This window comes from Phacochoerus africanus, chromosome 7, assembly GCF_016906955.1.
Source record: "Phacochoerus africanus isolate WHEZ1 chromosome 7, ROS_Pafr_v1, whole genome shotgun sequence".
In the NCBI taxonomy this organism is placed as follows: domain Eukaryota; kingdom Metazoa; phylum Chordata; class Mammalia; order Artiodactyla; family Suidae; genus Phacochoerus; species Phacochoerus africanus.
Genome location: NC_062550.1, coordinates 46,585,392 through 46,605,384, shown reverse-complemented (window position 1 = coordinate 46,605,384; position 19,993 = coordinate 46,585,392). Strand labels below are relative to the sequence as shown.

Sequence of the window (19,993 nt, the reverse complement as noted above, 5' to 3'; positions counted from 1 at the left end):
AATGGATAACGTACCCCATGGAAATACAGTAGTTGGCAGCATAAGTACTTTTTTGGGAGAGACCTAAAATCTAGGGCAGACCTACCTTGTGAGTAGAGAAGGATCTGCATCTCTAAGAGAACACAGGTAAACACCTGCACCAGGTTCTCCAGCCCCAGGAGCTCGAAGGCCTCTCGGAGAGGGTAATCAGAGAGGGGGAGCTCGCTGGGTCCCGGCCTCTGGCAGATGACGGGTTCATAAACACCATAAAATTTCAGTGATCTCCCTGGAGGTGGAAGGGGCACCTCATAGAGAATATTGTGGATGTAGCTCTCGAGCGGCAAGGGTGGTGGCTGCTGGGAGGTAACTGCCTTGTAAAGCTGGATAAGGAATTTCTTGCAGGCCTGCATGAAAGGCAGTGGTGTGATCAAACATATGCTTTTGGAAACATACAGGGTGTCTCTGCTGATGTCATAGGAGTTGTAGCGCTGGAGTTTCAAAAGGGACGTTGTATCTCCCTCGTCAATGCTGCTCGCCAGTGAGTCCATGCTGCAGGAGGAAGAGGCGTACACACTGCTGTAATGCTCCGCGTTGTGCATCTGGTAAAGCGTCTGCATTGCTGTGCAGATTTGCTTACTTGTAACTTCTTCATAAAAAGTGAGAACAAAACCGTAGGTACGAGAACCATCTTCCCGAGTGATTATAAATGAGTGGAACTGAGGGTCTTTATTGTCATTTTGTGTTCTGAAAGATAGCCCTTTAGGCATGCACAGCTGTGAGGGAAGGAGAAGAGAAGCATCAGAACGCAGCACTCAAACCACTTCAAACCTCAACAAAATGTCTATGAACCTTCACCTGAGCTTGTGACCTCAGCAAGTCATGTAACTTCTCTGAGCCTCAGTTTCTTTATCTACAATATTTGATGCATCAGTGACTTGAAGACAAAATATGCAAAGACACTTTACAAATATTTAATACTTAAAGACTATTTCTGGAGTAATGATAATGTTTCAGAGGAATACAGAAACAAGTAAAGGTTCATTTGATAAGTGGAAAAAAGTTAAACACAGAATAAAAGCAATAGTATCATTTTTGCTCTTTTGAACGATATGATACTTTATCCTTAGAAAAATAAACTTTGAAAAGGGAATGAATTTTTATTTAGTGAAGCAGAAGGATAGAAACAATACATGTTAGATTATTTCCAGCAGATATTAGGCTTTAGGTCTTAGGAACTAACCAGGAATGGGTCAAATTGGGGAATAAAATTACATGCAGAGTTAAAGGTGTTATATTTAAGATACTTAAAAGGCACAAGAAAAGAGAAATCAATTCTTTAAAATATTTTAAATAAAACAAAGTACAGAAAATTTGAATATACTAAGGAAAACAGAATTTGTATTTCAACTATCCTTACATAATGATCATTATTAATTTTTCTATTATTCTGACTTTTATATGACAATACACTTTGTGCACAGAAATACTTTTACCATACATTACACTTTTTTTTCCAGAGGTAATAATCAATCTGGTGTGAAATTCAGAAGCTCTTGCAAATCCCCATATTACCAAGAAAATGTAATTCATCTTAAAAGTTACATGTCCTTCATTCAAACTGTGAACAAACACTTATAAGTGCCTTTCCGAGCTGGGCACTATGATGGCTCAGTGAGAAAGACAGTGGTTCCTGGTCCTCTGGAGCTTCCAGTCCAGCAAGGATGACAGATGATTAAACAATCATAAACTGTGAAGTATGGGAAGTGCTATGATAGGGTAAATAACAGCAGGAGGAAAAATATGGAAAAAACACAGCAGGAGGACACGAATGAGAAAAGACAGAGCTACCAAGGGAAAAATGAAGGCAGTCCCAGTGGAAACCTGAGAGTAACATGTATAGGTGTTAGTGAGATAAAGTGAAGGCAGAGAGAGAGGACATGTGCACAAGCCCAGAAGACAAAATAGGAGGTTTTGAGGAACTGAACACATTCATTGTTGGTGGGGAGGAGGGAGATAGAGAGGCAGCAGGAGATACGAGAGGTGAAGTCACGAAGGGCCTTGGTGAGTCATGGTAGGAGTCTGGGGATGAAAATGGGGAAGCCTCTGAGGGTTTTTAGCAGGAAAGGAACAGAAACAGATGTGCCTCTTAGCACAGCAACTTTCTGGCTTAGAGTGTTGGTTTTCACAGGGATCTCAAGGAGGCAGCAGGAATGCTCAGAGCCTTGGAGTCATCTCTGACTCCTTTCTTTCTCTCTCACCCCATTATCCAATCCACCAGTTACCATCAGTTCTACCTTCAAAAATGTATTCAGAAACAAATGTAAATCAAAACTGTCAGAATGGCCATCACTGAAAAGACTGCAAATAATAAATGCTGGAAAGGATGTGGAGAAAAGGGAACCCTCCTACACTGTTGGTGGGAATGTAAAGTGGTGCAGCTACTATGAAAAACAGTATGGAGGTTCCTTAAAAAAAAAATAAAAAGAGAGTTACTATATGATCCAGAAATCCCACTTCTAAGCATATACCCAGTCAAAACTATAATTTGAAAAGATACACGCACCCTAATGTTCATAGCAACACTACTCACAATATCCAAGACTTAGAAACAACCTAAATGTCCACTGAAGGATAAAGAGATAAAGAAGACATGGTGTGTATATATATATGAGGGAATATTAGCCATTAAAAAGAATAAAATAATGTCATTTGCAGCAATATGGATGGACTTAGAGATTATCATACTAAGTGATGTAAGTCAGAAAGAGAAAGACAAACATCATATGATATCACTTATATGTGGAATCTAAAATATGATGCAGGAGTGGAGTTCCTGTCATGGCTCAGTGATAACAAATCCAACTAGTATCCATGAGGACCTGGGTTCAAACCCTGGCCTTGCTCAGTGGGTTAAGGATCCAGCATTGTTGTGAGCTGTGGTGTAGGTTGCAGACACAGCTCAGATCCAGCAATGCTTTGGCTGTGGTGTTGGCAGGTGGCTACAGCTCTGATTTGACTTCCTAGCCTGGGAACCCATATGTCATGGGTGCAGCCCTAAAAAGACAAAAAAATAAATAAAATGTAACACAGGAGTTCCCTTGCGACTCAGCGGGCTAAGGATCTGGTGTTGTCATTGTTGTGGCTCTGTTACAGCAGTGGTATGGGTTCGATTCCTAGCCTGGGAATTTTGCATGCTGTGGGTATAGCCAAAACAAAACAAACCATAAAATATGATACAAATCAACATACCTACAAAACAAAAAGAGCCTCACAGATACAGAGAACAAACCATGGTTGCTGGGGGCTGGGGAGAGAGGGAAGGATTAGGAATGCGGGGTTAGCAGGGGCAAACTATTTTATAGAGGATGAATAAATAACAAGGTCCTACTGGGTAGCACTGGGAACTATATTCAATATCCTGTGAGAAATAATAATGGGAAAGAATATAAAGAAGAATATATATGTATAACTGAGTTACTCTATAACCAAATATTAACATGACATTGTAAATCAACTACACTTGAAAAACATTATTTTAAAAATTAAAAAAAATATATTCAGAAACAAATTACATCTATCTGTACTCTTACTACTCTAATCTAAACCACATTCTTTTTTTTTTTTTTGCTTTTTGCTATTTCTTGGGCCGCTCCCGTGGCATATGGAGGTTCCCAGGCTAGGGGTCCAATCGGAGCTGTAGCCACCGGCCTACACCAGAGCCACAGCAACTCGGGATCCGAGCCGCGTCTGCAACCTACACCACAGCTCACGGCAACGCCGGATCGTTAACCCACTGAGCAAGGACAGGGACCGAACCTGCAACCTCATGGTTCCTAGTCAGATTCGTTAACCACTGCGCTACGACGGGAACTCCTAAACCACATTCTTCTCTTGCCTGGATGACTACTTAATACCCTGCTAACTTTAAGTCTCCCCATTTTTGCCCTTGAACCTCATAACCTGCTCCCCATATAGTATCTAAAGTGATCCTTAAAAATATTAGATCTTTCAAAACCCTCCAATGGTCTCTCATTTCACTAGAAGCTGAAATCCTCACACTGTAAGGCCCCCGTGAGGCCCTACATGACTTGGCCCCAGTGACATCACCCTTCACTGCTCTTCAGCTCACCTACTCCACTGCTCAGCAACACTGGCCCCACTGCTGTTCGGTGAACACAACTAACAACTCTTGCCAAAATCTGCTTTCCCTCCAGCTGGAACTATCTTCCTCTAGATATCTGCAGGGTTCATTACCAGTAGCTAGTTGTATTTTCTAAAAAATGATTTCAAAAACATTTCTAGTTCCAGGTGCTTTTCAAGAACCTTGCCACTCTTCCACCAAGAACCTGGGCAGGTTGCTGACAGTGCCTACACGAGGACCTCACAGACTTGTTTTGTAAAGAGCCAGATAATAAATACTAGACAGGAGTTCCCGTCGTGGCTCAGTGGTTAACAAATCCGACTAGGAACCATAACTTGCAGGTTTGATCCCTGGCCTCGCTCAGTGGGTTAAGGATCTGGTGTTGCTGTGAGCTGTGGTGTAGGTTGCAGACATGGCTTGGATCCCGAGTTGCTGTGGCTCTGGCGTAGGCCAGTGGCTACAGCTCTGATTAAACCCCTAGCCTGGGAACCTCCATATGCCATGGGAGGGGCCCTAGAAAAGGCAAAAAAAAAAAGGACAAAAAATTAAATAAATATTAGACAACTACTCCAATCAGCCCTACCATCACAGGATGAAAGCAGCAGCAGACAACATAAAGGAATGAATACGACTTCGTTCCAATAAAACTTGATTTACAAGATAGGCAATCAGTATATTTGGGCTGAGGCTATGGTTTTACCCCTCTCTGGCCTAGGCAAGAAAAAGGCAACAGAAGTAGCAAGTGACAATAAGTGACTTTTGAGGCAAGGCTTTATAAAAAAGGCAATGCAGCTGCCCCCACCTCTGGTCTCACACCATGGGCAACCTGAGCCAACGAGTAAGTGCGGCTAATCCAAAGTTGCCTTGCCGGAGAGACGGCATAGAGGCAGAGCCCCAGCTCTGTTCCCAGCCCAGAAGACACAGAGGGAAGAGTGGGCCTTCAAACAATCCCAGTCCTCAGCTCCCAACCACTCTAAGAACCAGCAGAGCAAAGAAGGGCAGCCCTGCCAAATCCTACTCAAACTGCAGATCTGTAAGCAAAATGGTGATTTTGTTGTTTTAAATCACAAGACTACAGCCCTTAGGTCAAACCCAATTTTACTGGAACACAATCACGCCCATCCACTTAAGCACTCTCTGTGGCTGCTTTTACACTGCGGCAGCAGAGCTGAACTGTATAGCACACAATATTCAACTATTTACTATCTAGCCCTTTGTGGAAAAAATCTGCCAGGCTATGTGTTAAGCCACACTGGGATGGCTTGTTCTGCAGCTGCAGATACCAAAAACACTCTCGTACTTCCTCTAAGTCTCCATATAAATACTACCTTAAAGAGGCCTTTCTTCAGCTTTCCATTAAAAAAGTGTTATCATCCTATAAATGCCATTAAAATGCCACCTCTCATCTAAAAAGTCTTTATTGAATGAGGCAATTAAAATCTTGCACCACAGTATACATATGTACATTATATATTGTCACATATTAGTAGACTCTAATTTTGTTTGATCTTCTAGACTGAAAACTACTCAAGGACTGGTAATAGCCTTAACCATTCCAGAGTACCACACCCGGAACAATATACTCTTTGAGGCCATAATAAACGGTAAATGATAAAAGATAAAAGGCAAACTGTCAAGCTCAGCATAAAATATGTCAGTGAAAATGTCTTTATAGTTCACAGAATGAGAGACTTAGAAAGAGCTACAGTAGCTGTACTTAATTATTATAGACGTATGCTGACAAGAATTAAATTACTGTGTATATTTGGGAAGAATAAGATATAGACTTCGGTAAAACACATGAATAACTGGACTAGATAAGGGGAAAATTTGCTTGTTCCTAATCTTGGGAATAAAAGGCTATGGAAGGATATTTTCATAATTATGCTTTCACATTAAGATTGCATTTATCATAACAAGTCAGTGAGATCCTCTGATGATAATTACGAAGGAAAACTCATCTGACATATTAACTATAGTTAACAAAGATTATAGGAAGGATGATTTGAATCAGTCTTGCTCCAGGCTAAGCTCAAACCTGTATAGCAAGGGGAGAGAGAGAGAGGCTGGGGGTTTGGGTGGAAATATTCTAAAGTTAGTTTGTGATGATGGCTATACAACTATAAATATAATAAAATTCACTAAATTAAAAAAAAACCTTGGAGTTCCCATCATGGCTCAGTGGTTAACAAACCCGACTAGTATCCAGGAGGATGCAGGTTAGATCCCTGGCCTTGCTCAGTGGGTCAGGGATCTGGTGTTGTCGTGAGCTGTGGTGTAGGTCACAGACGAGGCTCGGATCCCGCATTACTGTGGCTGTGGCATAGGCCAGCAGCTATAACTCCAATTTGACCCCTAGTCTGGGAACCTCCATATGCCAGGAGTGCAGCCCTAAAAAAAGGAAAAAAAAACTTGCATGGCGTCGTGCGTGGCACACATAAGTATTTGTTGAATGAAGGAATAAATGAATGAACAGGAAAGCAATAAAAAACATATTGGGTTACAGGATCAGATTTAGTTCATCTCTTCATTCAGTCTGTAGTTCTCTTTATTTGTATTTTTTTTGCTTTTTTAGGGTGACACCAGCAGCATATGGAAGTTCCTGGGCTAGGCAATGAATCAGAGCTGCTGCTGCCAGCCTACACCACAGCCACAGCAATGCCAGATCTGAGCCGCATCTTCGGCCTACACCACAGTTCATGGCCAACACCAGATCCTTAACCCACTGAGCAAGGCCAGGGATTGAACCTGAGTTCTCATGGATCCTAGTTAGGTTCGTTACCACTGAGCCACAAGAGAAACTTCCTGTAGTTCTCTTTTTACATCAAGTAGGCAATATAGAAACAGAGTGACCTCCAAAGTCAACATAAAGACTTAATTGTAATTGACAGGCTTTCCTGACATCATAAACCACAAAACTACAGCTTGAACTGTTTTTGAACAGCTGCCCAATATTCCCTTAAGGGTTTGTAGCTTTCTTTAGCACACATTCAAACATTTACAAGAAAAGCTTGCCAAAAGTTGCAGCTCAAAGTGAAGAATGATTGCTATGTTACAGACAACAGATGTAAGAATTCTTAAATTCTCTTCCTACAAATAAAAAAAAGTAAGAATTATATTTCTAATTTGGGAAGCATAAATTGGAAAATGCTATTGCTTTTTCATTTTTAAAAGTGAGTTTATTTTTCCTAATCCTAAACTATAAATCAACATTTGCTCACCATGGCATTCAACATCATTTATCTGCTTGATGTTGCTATTTACTAACAACATCCTCTCCCCACCCCACTCCCTCACAACATCTAAAAGTTCAGAGTTGTCACTGCTAACCAGATTGTCACTGGCAATCACTTACTCTAGCCAAAGGGGGCTCACAATGCAGTGTACCTCTCCTGGTTTGAATAACCACCTGTCCTTATTATCTCTCTGGAGTTGTTTTTAGGCAGTCTGGCTAAAATTTTAACCATTTTTTTCCCATTTTCTACACATCTATGACTTTCATTCCATCTCTCTTACTATATAAGTCAAAATTATTCAGAAAACTCTCAAGGAGTTAGTGGGTCAGTTTGCCCTTCCTTCCTTCTTTCTTTCTCTCCTTCCTTTCTTCGTTTAATAAACATTTATTTTATGTCATGTATTGCATTAGATCTTGATAACACAACAGGCAAATATAAAAATAATCCCTGGAGTTCCCGTCATGGCTCAGTGTTAATGAACCCAACTAGTATCCATGAGGACACGGGTTCAATCCCTGGCCCTGCTCAGTGGGTTAAGGATCCAGCATTGCTAAGAGCTGTTGTGCAGGTCGAAGACAAGGTTCAGATCTGATGTTGCTATGGCTGTGGTGTAGGCCGGCAGCTACAGCTCCAATTTGACTCCAAGCCTGGGAACTTCCATATACCGCAGTTACAGCCCTAAAAAGATAAATAAATAAATAAATAAATAAATAAATAAATAAATAAATAATCAATCCCTTACTTCAGGGAGTCTAATAGGAATCAGAAACATATAAACCCACAGTTACAAAATAATGTGATCAGTATTGCTATGGAGAGCATTTAAGGTGTTATGAGAAGAGAGAAGCGAGGGTACCTAACTATTCCTGCTTAAAGAGATGGTTTTGCAGTAGAGGTGACATCTGAACAAAGACAGGGAAGGGAAATAGTGCAAGCAAGCATACATTCCTTCATTTATTCAAAGATTAGAACCTCTACTATGTTCAAAGCTAGGGATACAGAAATGAATAAAAGGGAGTATTCCCATCCTAATGGTACTTACGTTATAGCAGGAGATGCAGAGTCGACAACTAGCCACATAATTCATTGCAACTGTCATAGTGCCACTGCCACAGAAAGGTACAAGGTGCCAAGAGAACCTAAGGGGACCTGGCTGAATGTATGGAAGGGTGGTGGAAGGTGGTGGTCAGGGGTGGCTTCTCTAAGGAAATCATGTTTAAAATGAAATGAAATCTGAAGGGTCAATATGAAAAATTCACTAGGGGAAGGAGATGTGAAAAAGCCTTCCAGAGAGAGGCAGAAGCAGAAGCACAAGCTGTAGTGTGAAGAAAGGAAAGGAAGGTTAGCTGCACTCCTGATGTTTTGTTTCACTTAGGAGGAAAGGTGTGCCAGGCCAGAATGGCCATCATCAAAAAGTCTACAAACAATAAGTGTTGGAGAGCGTGTGGAGAAAAAGGAACCCTATTACACTGTTGGTGGGATTGTAAATTGGTACAACCACCATGGAAAACAGTATGGAGATTCCTCAGAAAACTAAAAATAGAATTATCATTTGATCCAGTAATCCCACTCCTGGGCATCTATCCAGAGAAAACCAAGACTCAAAAAGACACATGTACTCCAATGTTCATTGCAGCACTATATGCAATAGACAAGACATGGAAACACCTAAATGTCCATCAACAGAGGAGTGGATCAAGAAGATGTGGTACATATACACAATGGAATATTACTCAGCCATTAAAAGGAAAGAAATAACAGCAGTTGCAGCAACATGGATGGATCTAGAAATTATCACGCTAAGTGAGACACCAACGTCAAATGCTATCACTTACATGTGGGATCTAAAAAAAGGACACAATGAACTTCCTTGCAGAACAGATAATGACTCACAGACTTTGAAAAACTTATGGTTTCCAAATGAGACAGGTTGTGGAGTGGGGGGATGCACTGAGGGTTTGGGGTGGAAAGGCTATAAAATTTGGTTGTGATGATCACTGTACAACTATAAATGTAATAAAATTCATTGAGTAATTCAAAAAAAGAGGAAAGGTGTGGATCTGAAGCAAATTTGTCACATGTTGACATGTGTTAGTTCTAAGTAGTGGTATACGACTGTTGTTTTGTTCTCTCTGTTTTATGATACTTCCATTTTTTTCCCACAAAAGTCTGTGAATCCACAACCAAAAGAGACATAAAAGCAACTAAATCAGAAACAATTTCACATGCCACATATCTATTTTCTGTTATATTGCATCATATATATCATGCATGCACATGGAATTTTTTTAATTTAACAAATTTTCACTGCTTTGGGGTACTTAATTTGTGTGAAATTAATGACCCTTATTTAAAAGCTCCACTTTGTTAGAGGAATGAGTGATATTATAAAAGGTGATAACTTATTGGAGTGGGGTTTTGCTCAAAGGCAAGAACAAAGCTTTGTATCTTTAGGTGAGAATAAATTATAGCTTCATACAAATGCACTTACTAATAAATCAAAGAGGAAATAAAGGCAGTAAATCTATGACCCAAATGCAGACTAGTTTAATGGGATGCTTTTCAGTGATTTTCAAGGACTACCAGCAAATCCTTTTAGATTTGCGGCAATAAGCAAAATGCTGTATGGTACTTAAGCACTAAAACAAACCTACATGTCCATTCTTCAGAGAAAAACGTTTCTGCTTACAGAAGATAACTCAGAGACAAAGGGTGAAGAAAATATCAAAGACAGATCAAGGAAGCTAATAATTGCTTTAAAGGTGACTGTTATGCACATAGAGGCAAGAGCTATCACAGATATCTTACTATTAATCCATCCAAATGATTAAAAGAAATGAAATACATCAAATGTGGCATTTTGTTCCAAATGATAGTGGTTTCATGTTGTAGTAAGAACCTAATTTTGGACTTCTGGATTTCTCATAGAATAATTTGTACTTAAAAATGTATTACTAACTTAAGAAAATTAAGTATTATAATCTTATTTATCTTCTTATCCATTTTTCCATTGCTTCATTTATACACTCTTTAATATCTTTCCAGTAATTTGCTAGCACAAGCAGCTGATAAATTATTTTTTGTCACTGTTGTTTGCCAACTATTTTAGTCAGAAGCTTGTCTGACTCCTTCACATCTCATAAATATAACTAACAGTTGTATTCTACTTAACATCGATAGTGCTGTCTTCAAAGATGAGGCTGGGCCCCACGCATTAACTTCCAGCAAAATGGCATCTCATGTTATTTCCGTACAGGGCAACATTTAGAGGAATAACTACACTGTGCTCAGTGAAGAACCAAAGTCCAAGTGCCAAGTGCCTTAGGCATCTGTCCTTAGAAAAAGTTCCCTGCTACTCCCTCTTTGGAGCAAGCCTGGACTGGAAGGGGTTTACCGTGACACAGAAATACAAAAAAGGTCCTATGGGACCCATATCACTTTGGGCCAGGTCAAAACCAAGTTACTTAGTTTTTCTTTGGGGGAGACAGCATGCAGATAGGGAAAAAAAAAGTGAGCTAGAAAGTAAGAAATGATCTGGATTTAATCTCTGAGACTCCCCATATAACTGTGGGCAAATAACTTAACCTCTGTAAAAGAGGACTAAGACTCCTCACTGGGTACATGTGAGCATGTATGTGAAAGCATGTATATGAGGGTGTCTAAGAGGCATCTACTAAATATTATTTTCTTCCCTTACAGTATTACATCATAATGGGGTCTTTGGGCTATACCTTTAAAATACTCAAAAAGAACCACACCTATCAGTGTCTCAGTCCACCTTTAATCATTTCTGGGCCTATCACACCTAATCTCTGATTTGTGTACTTTAGGGCCCTCTGAATTTTATAATCTCAGAGTTCATGGAGGTGCAAAATATTATCCAGGCTTCTAAGCAGAACCATTCTTAAATGACCTGAAAATTATGATCTACTGTATTTCTAAGAATCTCTAAAGGGACTTACAAATCACTATTGGTAACTCATTACATTAATTCAAATTCCTCATAAACAAATTCCTACTAATGTCTAAATGAGGCACTGAAGTTCCTTTCCTACCTTACTTTGTGAACATGATAAATTACAGACCCATTATACCACATTCCGTAAGGTATGAAAACTGTAATCATGCTCCTTCCATCCAGCTCCTCACCAGGCAAACAAAATAATATCACAGTCATCAAAGCATCTAAGTGTTCATTAATATAAATTCATCACAAAGCTTAATAGGAAGAAAAGAAAGTGGGCTTTGAGGGTCTGTTATATATACTTATTAGCTACGGGGACCTCCGGCAAGTTACTTAACCTCTCTGAGCTTCATTTTCCATATCTCTAAAATGAAGATAATATTATGTTATAGAGTTGTTTATTTAAAGGGTTAAATTAAGGAGTTCCCATTGTGGCTCAGGGGTTAGCAAATCCAACTAGGAACCATGAGGTTGCAGGTTCGATGCCTGGCCTTGCTCAGTGGGTTGAGGATCCAGCATTGCCATGAGCTGTGGTGTGGGTTGCAGACACGGCTTGGATCCGGCGTTGCTGTGGCTCTGGTGTAGGCCAGCGGCTATGGCTCCAATTCGACCCCTAGACTGGGAACCTCCATATGCCGTGGGAGCAGCCCAAGAAATGGCAAAAAAAAAGACAAAAAAATAAACAAATAAATAAAGGGGTAAATTAAATGAAATAATGTAGACATTGAAAATATAGTTACTACTGTCATCTTAAAAAGAAGGCTGAAGAGAAAAAAAATCCCACATACCATGTTTACTGCATCTTGATCAAAAGGATTCCATTCTATATTCTGAGGATAGTGGGCCAGAACTTTGGATTTGAATGTTCTTCTCAAAGGACTCTGGTCAAAATTTTCACCTATAACAGATAATTAATAATTAGTTAATATCTGGAATTTTTTCAAAAGCATGTCATAGTTTTATTTTGTAGATACACTGACTGATAATGTTGAAATCTCATTCAATTTCTATCTCTAATTGTCTGAATTGTAAATTTTTCAATGGATAACTGAAAAGGAACTGTTAATAAGAGATCTCCATTTAAAACTTCAGAAACTGAATTTTAAAATCCTGGCTAGACAACTGATACTAAAAATCAAGAAATGTTAAAATAATCCTTGCTTGTAACCTAATTACTGTCCTCTATTTAGAAACATTTAATTCACTAAAGAAACAACCTGAATTAAGTTAATTGTACTTAAGATCCCGAAACTTTGTACATGTATAGACCCAATGCTGCAGAGCCCCAAAGAGGCAACTTTGCTTGTATTCCTACCAAAATCTCTAGTAAACATGACTGCATCTCCATGCTTTTACAGGTAACAGAATTAACAGAATCAGAAACATGATTACTGAGTGTCTGCTTTAGTAGACAGAAAACATTAAGCTCACTAACCTCTGAAAAGAGACAAGCTGTTCTAAGCCCAATTCATCACCTGTTAAAATTCTGGCAAGGTAAAAAGCTATCCCTTGATTATCATATATAAGAAAATTCAGTAAAAGCTGTCAGCTCAGTTCTTCACCTCATTGACTAAATTAACTCTCATGAGACCTATAACCCCTAAATGCCTCGGTTTCATAAAATATTTTAATGTGAATGGATCTGGAAGTCTCAATGTCACAAAGTTGAGATTAAAAAATTAGAAGCCCTTGGGAGCAAAACTATTCTGTCTCCTGTGCTTTTTCTACTTTTTAGGTTCTAATTAAGTGTAAAACACAAGCTGATGTATCAAAAAATAAATACCACTCACCAGTATTTGTACAAGTAAAAAATATCATAAAGTAATACGTGAGTCACATGTGGACATCTAATTAGGCTCATTTCCATCTCTGGTAAAAATATAAAAGATGGATACTAAAACACCTTTCAGTACAAAACTTAACAGATCACAGAAGGAGGGAAAAAAATCACACTCTAAAATCTTGCTGGAGACTGCAATATAAAAAAACACAGCGTTTTTTTGAATAAGGACACATAATTTAAATAGATTTGCTGCAGCAACTAACCTATTACTTTCAATTTAAGTGCTTGGATAAAGGTAATTTTCCTCTGGAAACACTTCATCTCTACATCTTTTTACCCCATATTTCCATCTTCTAAGAGATAGAGAACTTTCATTTCCAGAAGAGAAACTGTTAAAGGCATCCCAAAGGAAAGTTTATCATTTCTGTGCCATGCTTCTAGCTTATGTGAATGTGGAAAAGTCAATTGAAAATGCGCAGCTATCCACGGGCCACTCTGAAGACAGCAGTCAGGGTTCTGCATGGTCAACTTCAGGAAGGGTAAGTGGTATCTTTCAGCTAACATTAGATTCTTCTACAAACACTAAGAATTTTCAGATTATTCACTTCTTCATTAAAAAAAAAAAAAAAAGGTTACTTTTCAGTTCACTTTAAGTAGACAAAAAGTAAAACAAAATTTTTCTCCTGGTCTGGAGTTCCCTTCTGGCCAAGCAATTAAGGATCCAGCATTGTCACTGCTGTGGCGTGAGTATGATCCTGGTAGGGGGACTTCTGAATGGCAAAAATATTTTTTTTCTCCTGGTTCTAAGGTTTAAGTTGCTGATTGTGCTAGTGAAACAGCAACAGGATATCTTCAGATAATACTGGGTCATCAAGGAACCCTCTCCTGTGCCCACCCCCAAATACCAAAAACGCTTATTTTATCATTCAAAAATGTAAATAAAATATGAGATACTGTAGGGGCAGAAGAAACAGCACATAACTCAAGATATAACTCCTTGCAACACTTACCTTTTAATGAATTCCTGTCTGAGTTTGGTTAAAATAGTAACATTATCTTTATTCATCTATCATGTTATTAATGGGACAGGAGATAAATCAGAAAAGACATGACAGTGCCATTTTCAATATAATTGTTCTGATAACTAAGGAACACCACACCCTCTTGAGGCACAATGAATCAACCACAAGAGGAGAGAAGGAAAACTACCTCCAGAGACAAAGAATTTTACAAAAACAAAACTCCACAAAACAGAAATACAAATCTAACAAAAGAAAAACAGAACCACCACCATCACCACCACCACCATCACCACCACCACCATCACTGATTAGACTGCTTTAAAAGGGAGGAAGATCACTGCTACATTTACACAGCTGTCTTGGCAAATATTATTTCGAAGAAAATTTGGAAAAGAACTAAGTAGAAATTCTGATAATGCTGTTAAGGATTTAGAAGTGAGTAAATGCAGCTATTCCTACTAGTGCCAAAGAAGAGAAACCTGGAGATGATTCCTTGGGGGATGTGAGACAGGGGAACAAGTAACCTTCACAGTTTTAACCCGGAAACTTCTAACTTAGAATTTACTGCTAGGACTTGGCAGAAAAAAATAAATCAGTCTAAGAATTTGGATTCTAAGGAAATGGAAATTACATAAATATCCTTAACTTAAAATTCACTTTTTAAACACTATCCTGAAATAAACAAGGATTATAAATTTGTGCAAATATTAATATCCTATATGACAGCTACGTGTAGACTTAATTCCAAGAGATAGTGCCAAGTAACCTCCTACTAAACTTAAGCTGCAATTAAGCCTTTCCTCCTAAGAGAATAGGACATATCTGCCAAGAGAGCTTAAAGACTAATGAATAATTTTTTCAAGGCTTGGAGCAAATGAGTTCTTTACGAAAATTAAGATGCAAATGAGGGAACAGAAATAGAAAATAATACCTAGTTTTTGCCTAAGCAAAACTGAATAAACAATTATGATGGGCTTGGGGTGAATTAAAATAATAACTTCTTACACCTCAGCTTTTATTTTTATTTTTACCTGAAGTCGTATTTGCAGCATCTTGGCTCTTGCCATGACGATCTGCTTCTAGCCATTGGTACAAAACTACATAATGTAATGGAAACAAAAAAGCTTTATGAACAAAGAAACACAAACAAAAAAGCAAAAATGACTTTGAAGAATGGAAATGAGAAAAAAAATTAAACAAAAGCAATTAAACATGAAACATTAACATCAACGGAAAATAGCTTAACATGAATAGTACATAGTTTATAAGCTATTAGTAATAAGAAAGCAAAGAGAAGAGAAAATTGTATTTTAATATAATATGTGAAATGATATTTAAACATCTGTAACAGTTACTGGAAAAAGCTCACATTCCGTTCTTAATGCTAATTTAAAAGAAATATCAGGAGAAAGCTAATGTTTCCATGGTCAGATATAATAAAATACGACAGTAAGATTAAATGACAAACTATGAAAATTGCATCCCAACCTCTCCACAGCTATGGGAAAGGGTGACATCCAAAAAACTGACTCTACCAAATGCTGACAAATATGTGAGGAGACACAACTTTCATAAATTGCTGGTGGTAATGCAAAATGGTACAGCCACTTAGGAAGACAGTTTGGCAGTTTCTTCTAAGATCATACCTACTGTACGATCCTATAACCCCAGTCTAATCAGCTGAAAAACAAGACGACTTCCAAGAGGAGTCATCTACAATATACCTGATGAATATGTGTCAAAACTGTCAAGTTCATCATAATGAGGAAAGTCTGAGAAACTGTCATAGCCAAGAGGAGCCTAAGGCGACAAGACAACCCAATGTAATGTGGTGTCCTGGATGGGATCCTCCAACAGAGAAAGGACAGGAAGTAAACACAGGGAAATATAACAGAGTATAAATTTTAGTCAATAATGTATCATATTGATGTTTTAATTACAACATGTATATCAAACGATGCCAAGATGTTAACAACAGGGAAAAATGTGTTGGATGCAGGTATGGGCGGTTGTATATAGGAACTCAGTATTATCCTCTCAATTTCTCCATAAATCTAAGACTGCTCTAAAAATCAAGTCTGTTTTAAGAATTGCATTCCAATATTAATGTAAGAATAGAAACATATCTTACAAGTAGTCAATCTTTTGGAAATCACCACGCAAACATCAACTGAAGTTTGATGTACAGAGATATCATTAATCAACTATCTTCTTATGTAACTATTAACCAAGAAGTGTCAACTCTTGGGGAGAAGTTTGCTACAGTGAGGACATAGGCTATTAAAAAATTCACACTAGAGCTAACTTAGCAGCTCTGAATATTCATTCAAACTTCTGTATGCCTTTTATGGGTTACCTAGATGACTACAATTTTTAGACATTTTAAAAGAGATGTCAGAGTCTTTCCTTTAAAGAGCCAAATAATGATAACTGTAGGGTCCTAATAGCCAGAGAGCCTTCCTGTCTACATCTCAAAGGTTTGAATGACCCCAGGAGAGTAGCACAGGCTAAGATTATACTCTGGGGGGCTATTTACCCAGGGATATTGTAAGAGTTCTAGATCCCAAACAAGGTTTACAGAAACTTTCTATGCCCTCCCTCCACAAAAACAACAAGAACAGGGCTGGGAAAGTGCCTGTGGAACTCCTGAACTGAAGGAATAAAGGAACTGAATTATTATACATGGCTACAGGCACCCTGAAATCACAACAGAAGATGTCTGTATCTTTAGCAATAGCCAGAACTGTGAAATGACATTCATTCATCATCAGTGATAGATGGCCCCAAACAGCCCCCACACATACACCCAGTGTGCAAAATCCTTGGTTGAGGGTGCCCCACCTCCACTCCTCCAGGATACCGCACACTCCTGGGAGGCAATATCATTACAATTGGAACTAACATGAAAGAATTCGAGAAGCAGACCTCATTCATTAAATACATACTAAGGGCTTTTCCTCTTTCTACTTCATATCCCAAATTGCTGTAGCTATGGCATAGACCTGCAGCTGAGGCTCATATTCAACCCCTAGCCTGGGAACTTCCATATGCCACAGGTGTGGCCCTAAAAAGCAAAAGCAAAAACAAACAAAAAAACCCCAAAAAACAAAAAATCAAAAATGAGACACATGAGGAGTTCCCGTTGTGGCGCAGCAGAAACAAATCTGACTAGGAACCATGAGGTTGTGGGTTTGATCCCTTGCCTTGCTCAGTGGGTTAAGGATCCAGCATTACCGTGAGCTATAGTGTAGGTAGCAGATGTGGCTCAGATCTGATGTTGTTGTGGCTGTGGTGTAGGCCGGCAGCTATGGCTCCAATTGAGCCCTAGCCTGGGAACCTCCATGTGCCATAGGTGCAGCCCTTAAAAAAAGAGAGAGAGAGAGGGAGACACACACACATACACAAATAAAAACTAATCCATTGAAAGGTCTAAAAGTTCTGCCCAGGTCTTATCTAAAGCCTATCCTGCACTGGTTAAGGTGGAAACTCTTGGTTGTGGTCAGCGTTACCACTGCCATTATATTTTCCAATTACTTCATACAGCCTCTGTTTCTGATTTTACTGAACAAAAAGAAAAAAGAAAAAATATAAAAGCTATTTCAGGTCAATTTACTCTGGCCAGCTACATAGAGAATGGTACCTAAGCAAAAACCATATTAATAGATTTAGAGGTTCAATTATTTTATCACTGCCTTCAGATTACCAAAATCCAATTAACTATGGTCTAAATAATTCAGAGAATTTCCAGTGAAATAAGTGCATGTGCTTCATGCAAAGCCACGTAATGTGAATCACCATTAGACCAGTCTGGATTTCAAAGTCCACTTTATAGCACATATATTTAAAAAGATAAAGTATGATTACAAAAGAAACATGACTAATATTTTTACATAATATACTGGAATATATATAGGCATTTCTAGAAGGATTGAGCTCTAAAAATTTCTTAACCCTCATAAAGTATCTCTTTATCATATTACAAAGAGTCTGCACCACTTGTCTCTTTGTAGATGATGTAAGAATACCAGGAACACACCTCTCTGCTCACTGAGGCACGAGATCTGGCCTTCTGGTAGCTCCATGCTTCCTGGCAATTGGAAACTGGGAGTCGGGACCCTGCCCCCAGCTCCACGCCTCTCGTGGGGGTCTCCATGGCCTGTGCATGGGGTCACAAGTAGATGTGAGACTTATGAACCTTGGAGCTATTTCTCAAGCTGAATGCACCTGATACACATCTCCTCACTCACCCAGTGAGTTCCCTCCCTCGCTGTCCATTTCCATCACAGCCTATTTCTGAGCAAGGTCTTTCTCTGCAAAACAAGGCCAAGTCTCCTAATTGTTCCCCATGCTCCTTGCAGGATACCAAGTCTAGATGTTTTAAAGAAAGTTTGCTGATAGGAACAATGAAAGAAGGGAAGCTGAAACAGGTCATCTCTTCTGCCCTGCCCTTTTTCATTTTGTTCCTTTTCTCCCTTAAGTACAGACACAGACACAGACACACAAACACACACACACACAAACACCTCAGTAAATTTTCCCCAGTATTCTGACAAAAGGTGAGAGGAATATATGGAGAAACTACAGATGCTGCCTATGAAATTCATGCTGAGGCAAAGAAAAAGGGAAGATGTAAGGGTGGGGTAACTCTTTTCCCCATGTCTACCCCTACAGGCCTCCAAAGACCCAGCCTGAACCGGCACGAGCAGGAGGTGGGAGAGGGAATGCTAAACAGCAGTGGGTCCTTCAAGAGACTGACTAGGGAAAGAGAAGGGGGGGGTGGGAACCTTCAGGGTGGAAACTAAAATGAAGGGGCACTTCTGTGACATTCACACGTGCTGTCTCTACACCACAGTAAGCTGACCTCTTCCAGGCAGGTCTCCCAGGAGGCTTCGTATTCATTACTCATTCCAACGATTCTACAACTATTTAAATCATCTCTGGAGTTCCCATCGTGGCTCAGTGGTTAACGAGTCCTACTAGGAACCATGAGGTTGCAGGTTCGATCCCTGGCCTTGCTCAGTGGGCTAAGGATCCGGAGTTGCCATGATCTGTGGTGTAGGTCGCAGACGCGGCTTGGATCCCACATTGCTGTTGCTGTGGTGTAGGCCAGCAGCTACAGCTCTGATTCGACCTCTAGCCTGGGAACCTCCATATGCTGTGGCAGCAGCCCAAGAAATGGCAAAAAGACAAAAAAAAAAAATATATCATCTCTGAGTCAGGGACGTAGAGGTCAAGACCTGATGAAATAATAGCCACCACATAGCTAACACAGAGAGCCTACTGCAGGCAGGGGTTACTCTAAGTGCTCTACATATACTCACTCATCATCATAATTACTCCACGGAGTAGGTCTTATTACTGTCCTCATTTTATAGATGTAGAAACTGAGGCACAGTATCATGAGTCCAATGTCAGATAATTAGAAAATTCAAACCTAAGCAGTCTGGCTCCAGAGTCTGGGATCTTATTCTCCTTGCAGCAAGGAGACGAGGACATGGATGCACCTGAGTTACATGGTAGAAGGTGCGGTCGGAGAGGTAACCAGGAGCCAGATAAAACAGGGCTTTGTGGGCCATGGTGAGGACTTTTGACTTTATGCCGAGTATCACAGCAAGTAACTGGACTGTCTTAAATAGAGAAGTGCCTTTGTTTTAAAAAGATCATCCTGGCGACTGAGAGAACAGACAGCAGTGGGCAAGAAAGAGCGGGAGCAAAGAGGTCAGTTAGGAGGCTTTTGCAACGGTCAAGGCAGATGATGGCAGCAGGGATTACAGAGAGTGCCAAGGTGCTAGAAGTGAGAAGACTCTAAATATACTATGAAGGGATAAAATATACGACTTGCTGCTGGATGAGATGAGAGAAAGGGGT

At 39.5% G+C, this 19,993-nt stretch overlaps 1 protein-coding gene across 6 annotated transcripts in view; it reads right to left on the bottom strand.

Moving 5' to 3' along the window:
* The window catches only part of DENND5B (DENN domain containing 5B), a 221,323-nt gene that overhangs the window by 108,819 nt on the left and 92,511 nt on the right, over positions 1-19,993 (bottom strand). For 4 of the 6 annotated variants that reach the window (XM_047787272.1, XM_047787273.1, XM_047787275.1 and 1 more), the window contains exons 2-4: positions 15,157-15,222; positions 12,109-12,218; positions 86-752 (exon numbers count right to left, since the gene is read on the bottom strand). In XM_047787272.1, the coding sequence (XP_047643228.1) occupies positions 86-752; positions 12,109-12,218; positions 15,157-15,222 (843 nt within the window). The remainder of the gene's footprint in view (positions 1-85; positions 753-12,108; positions 12,219-15,156; positions 15,223-19,993) is intronic. The other 2 variants (XM_047787274.1, XM_047787277.1) reach the window with 1 other exon arrangement.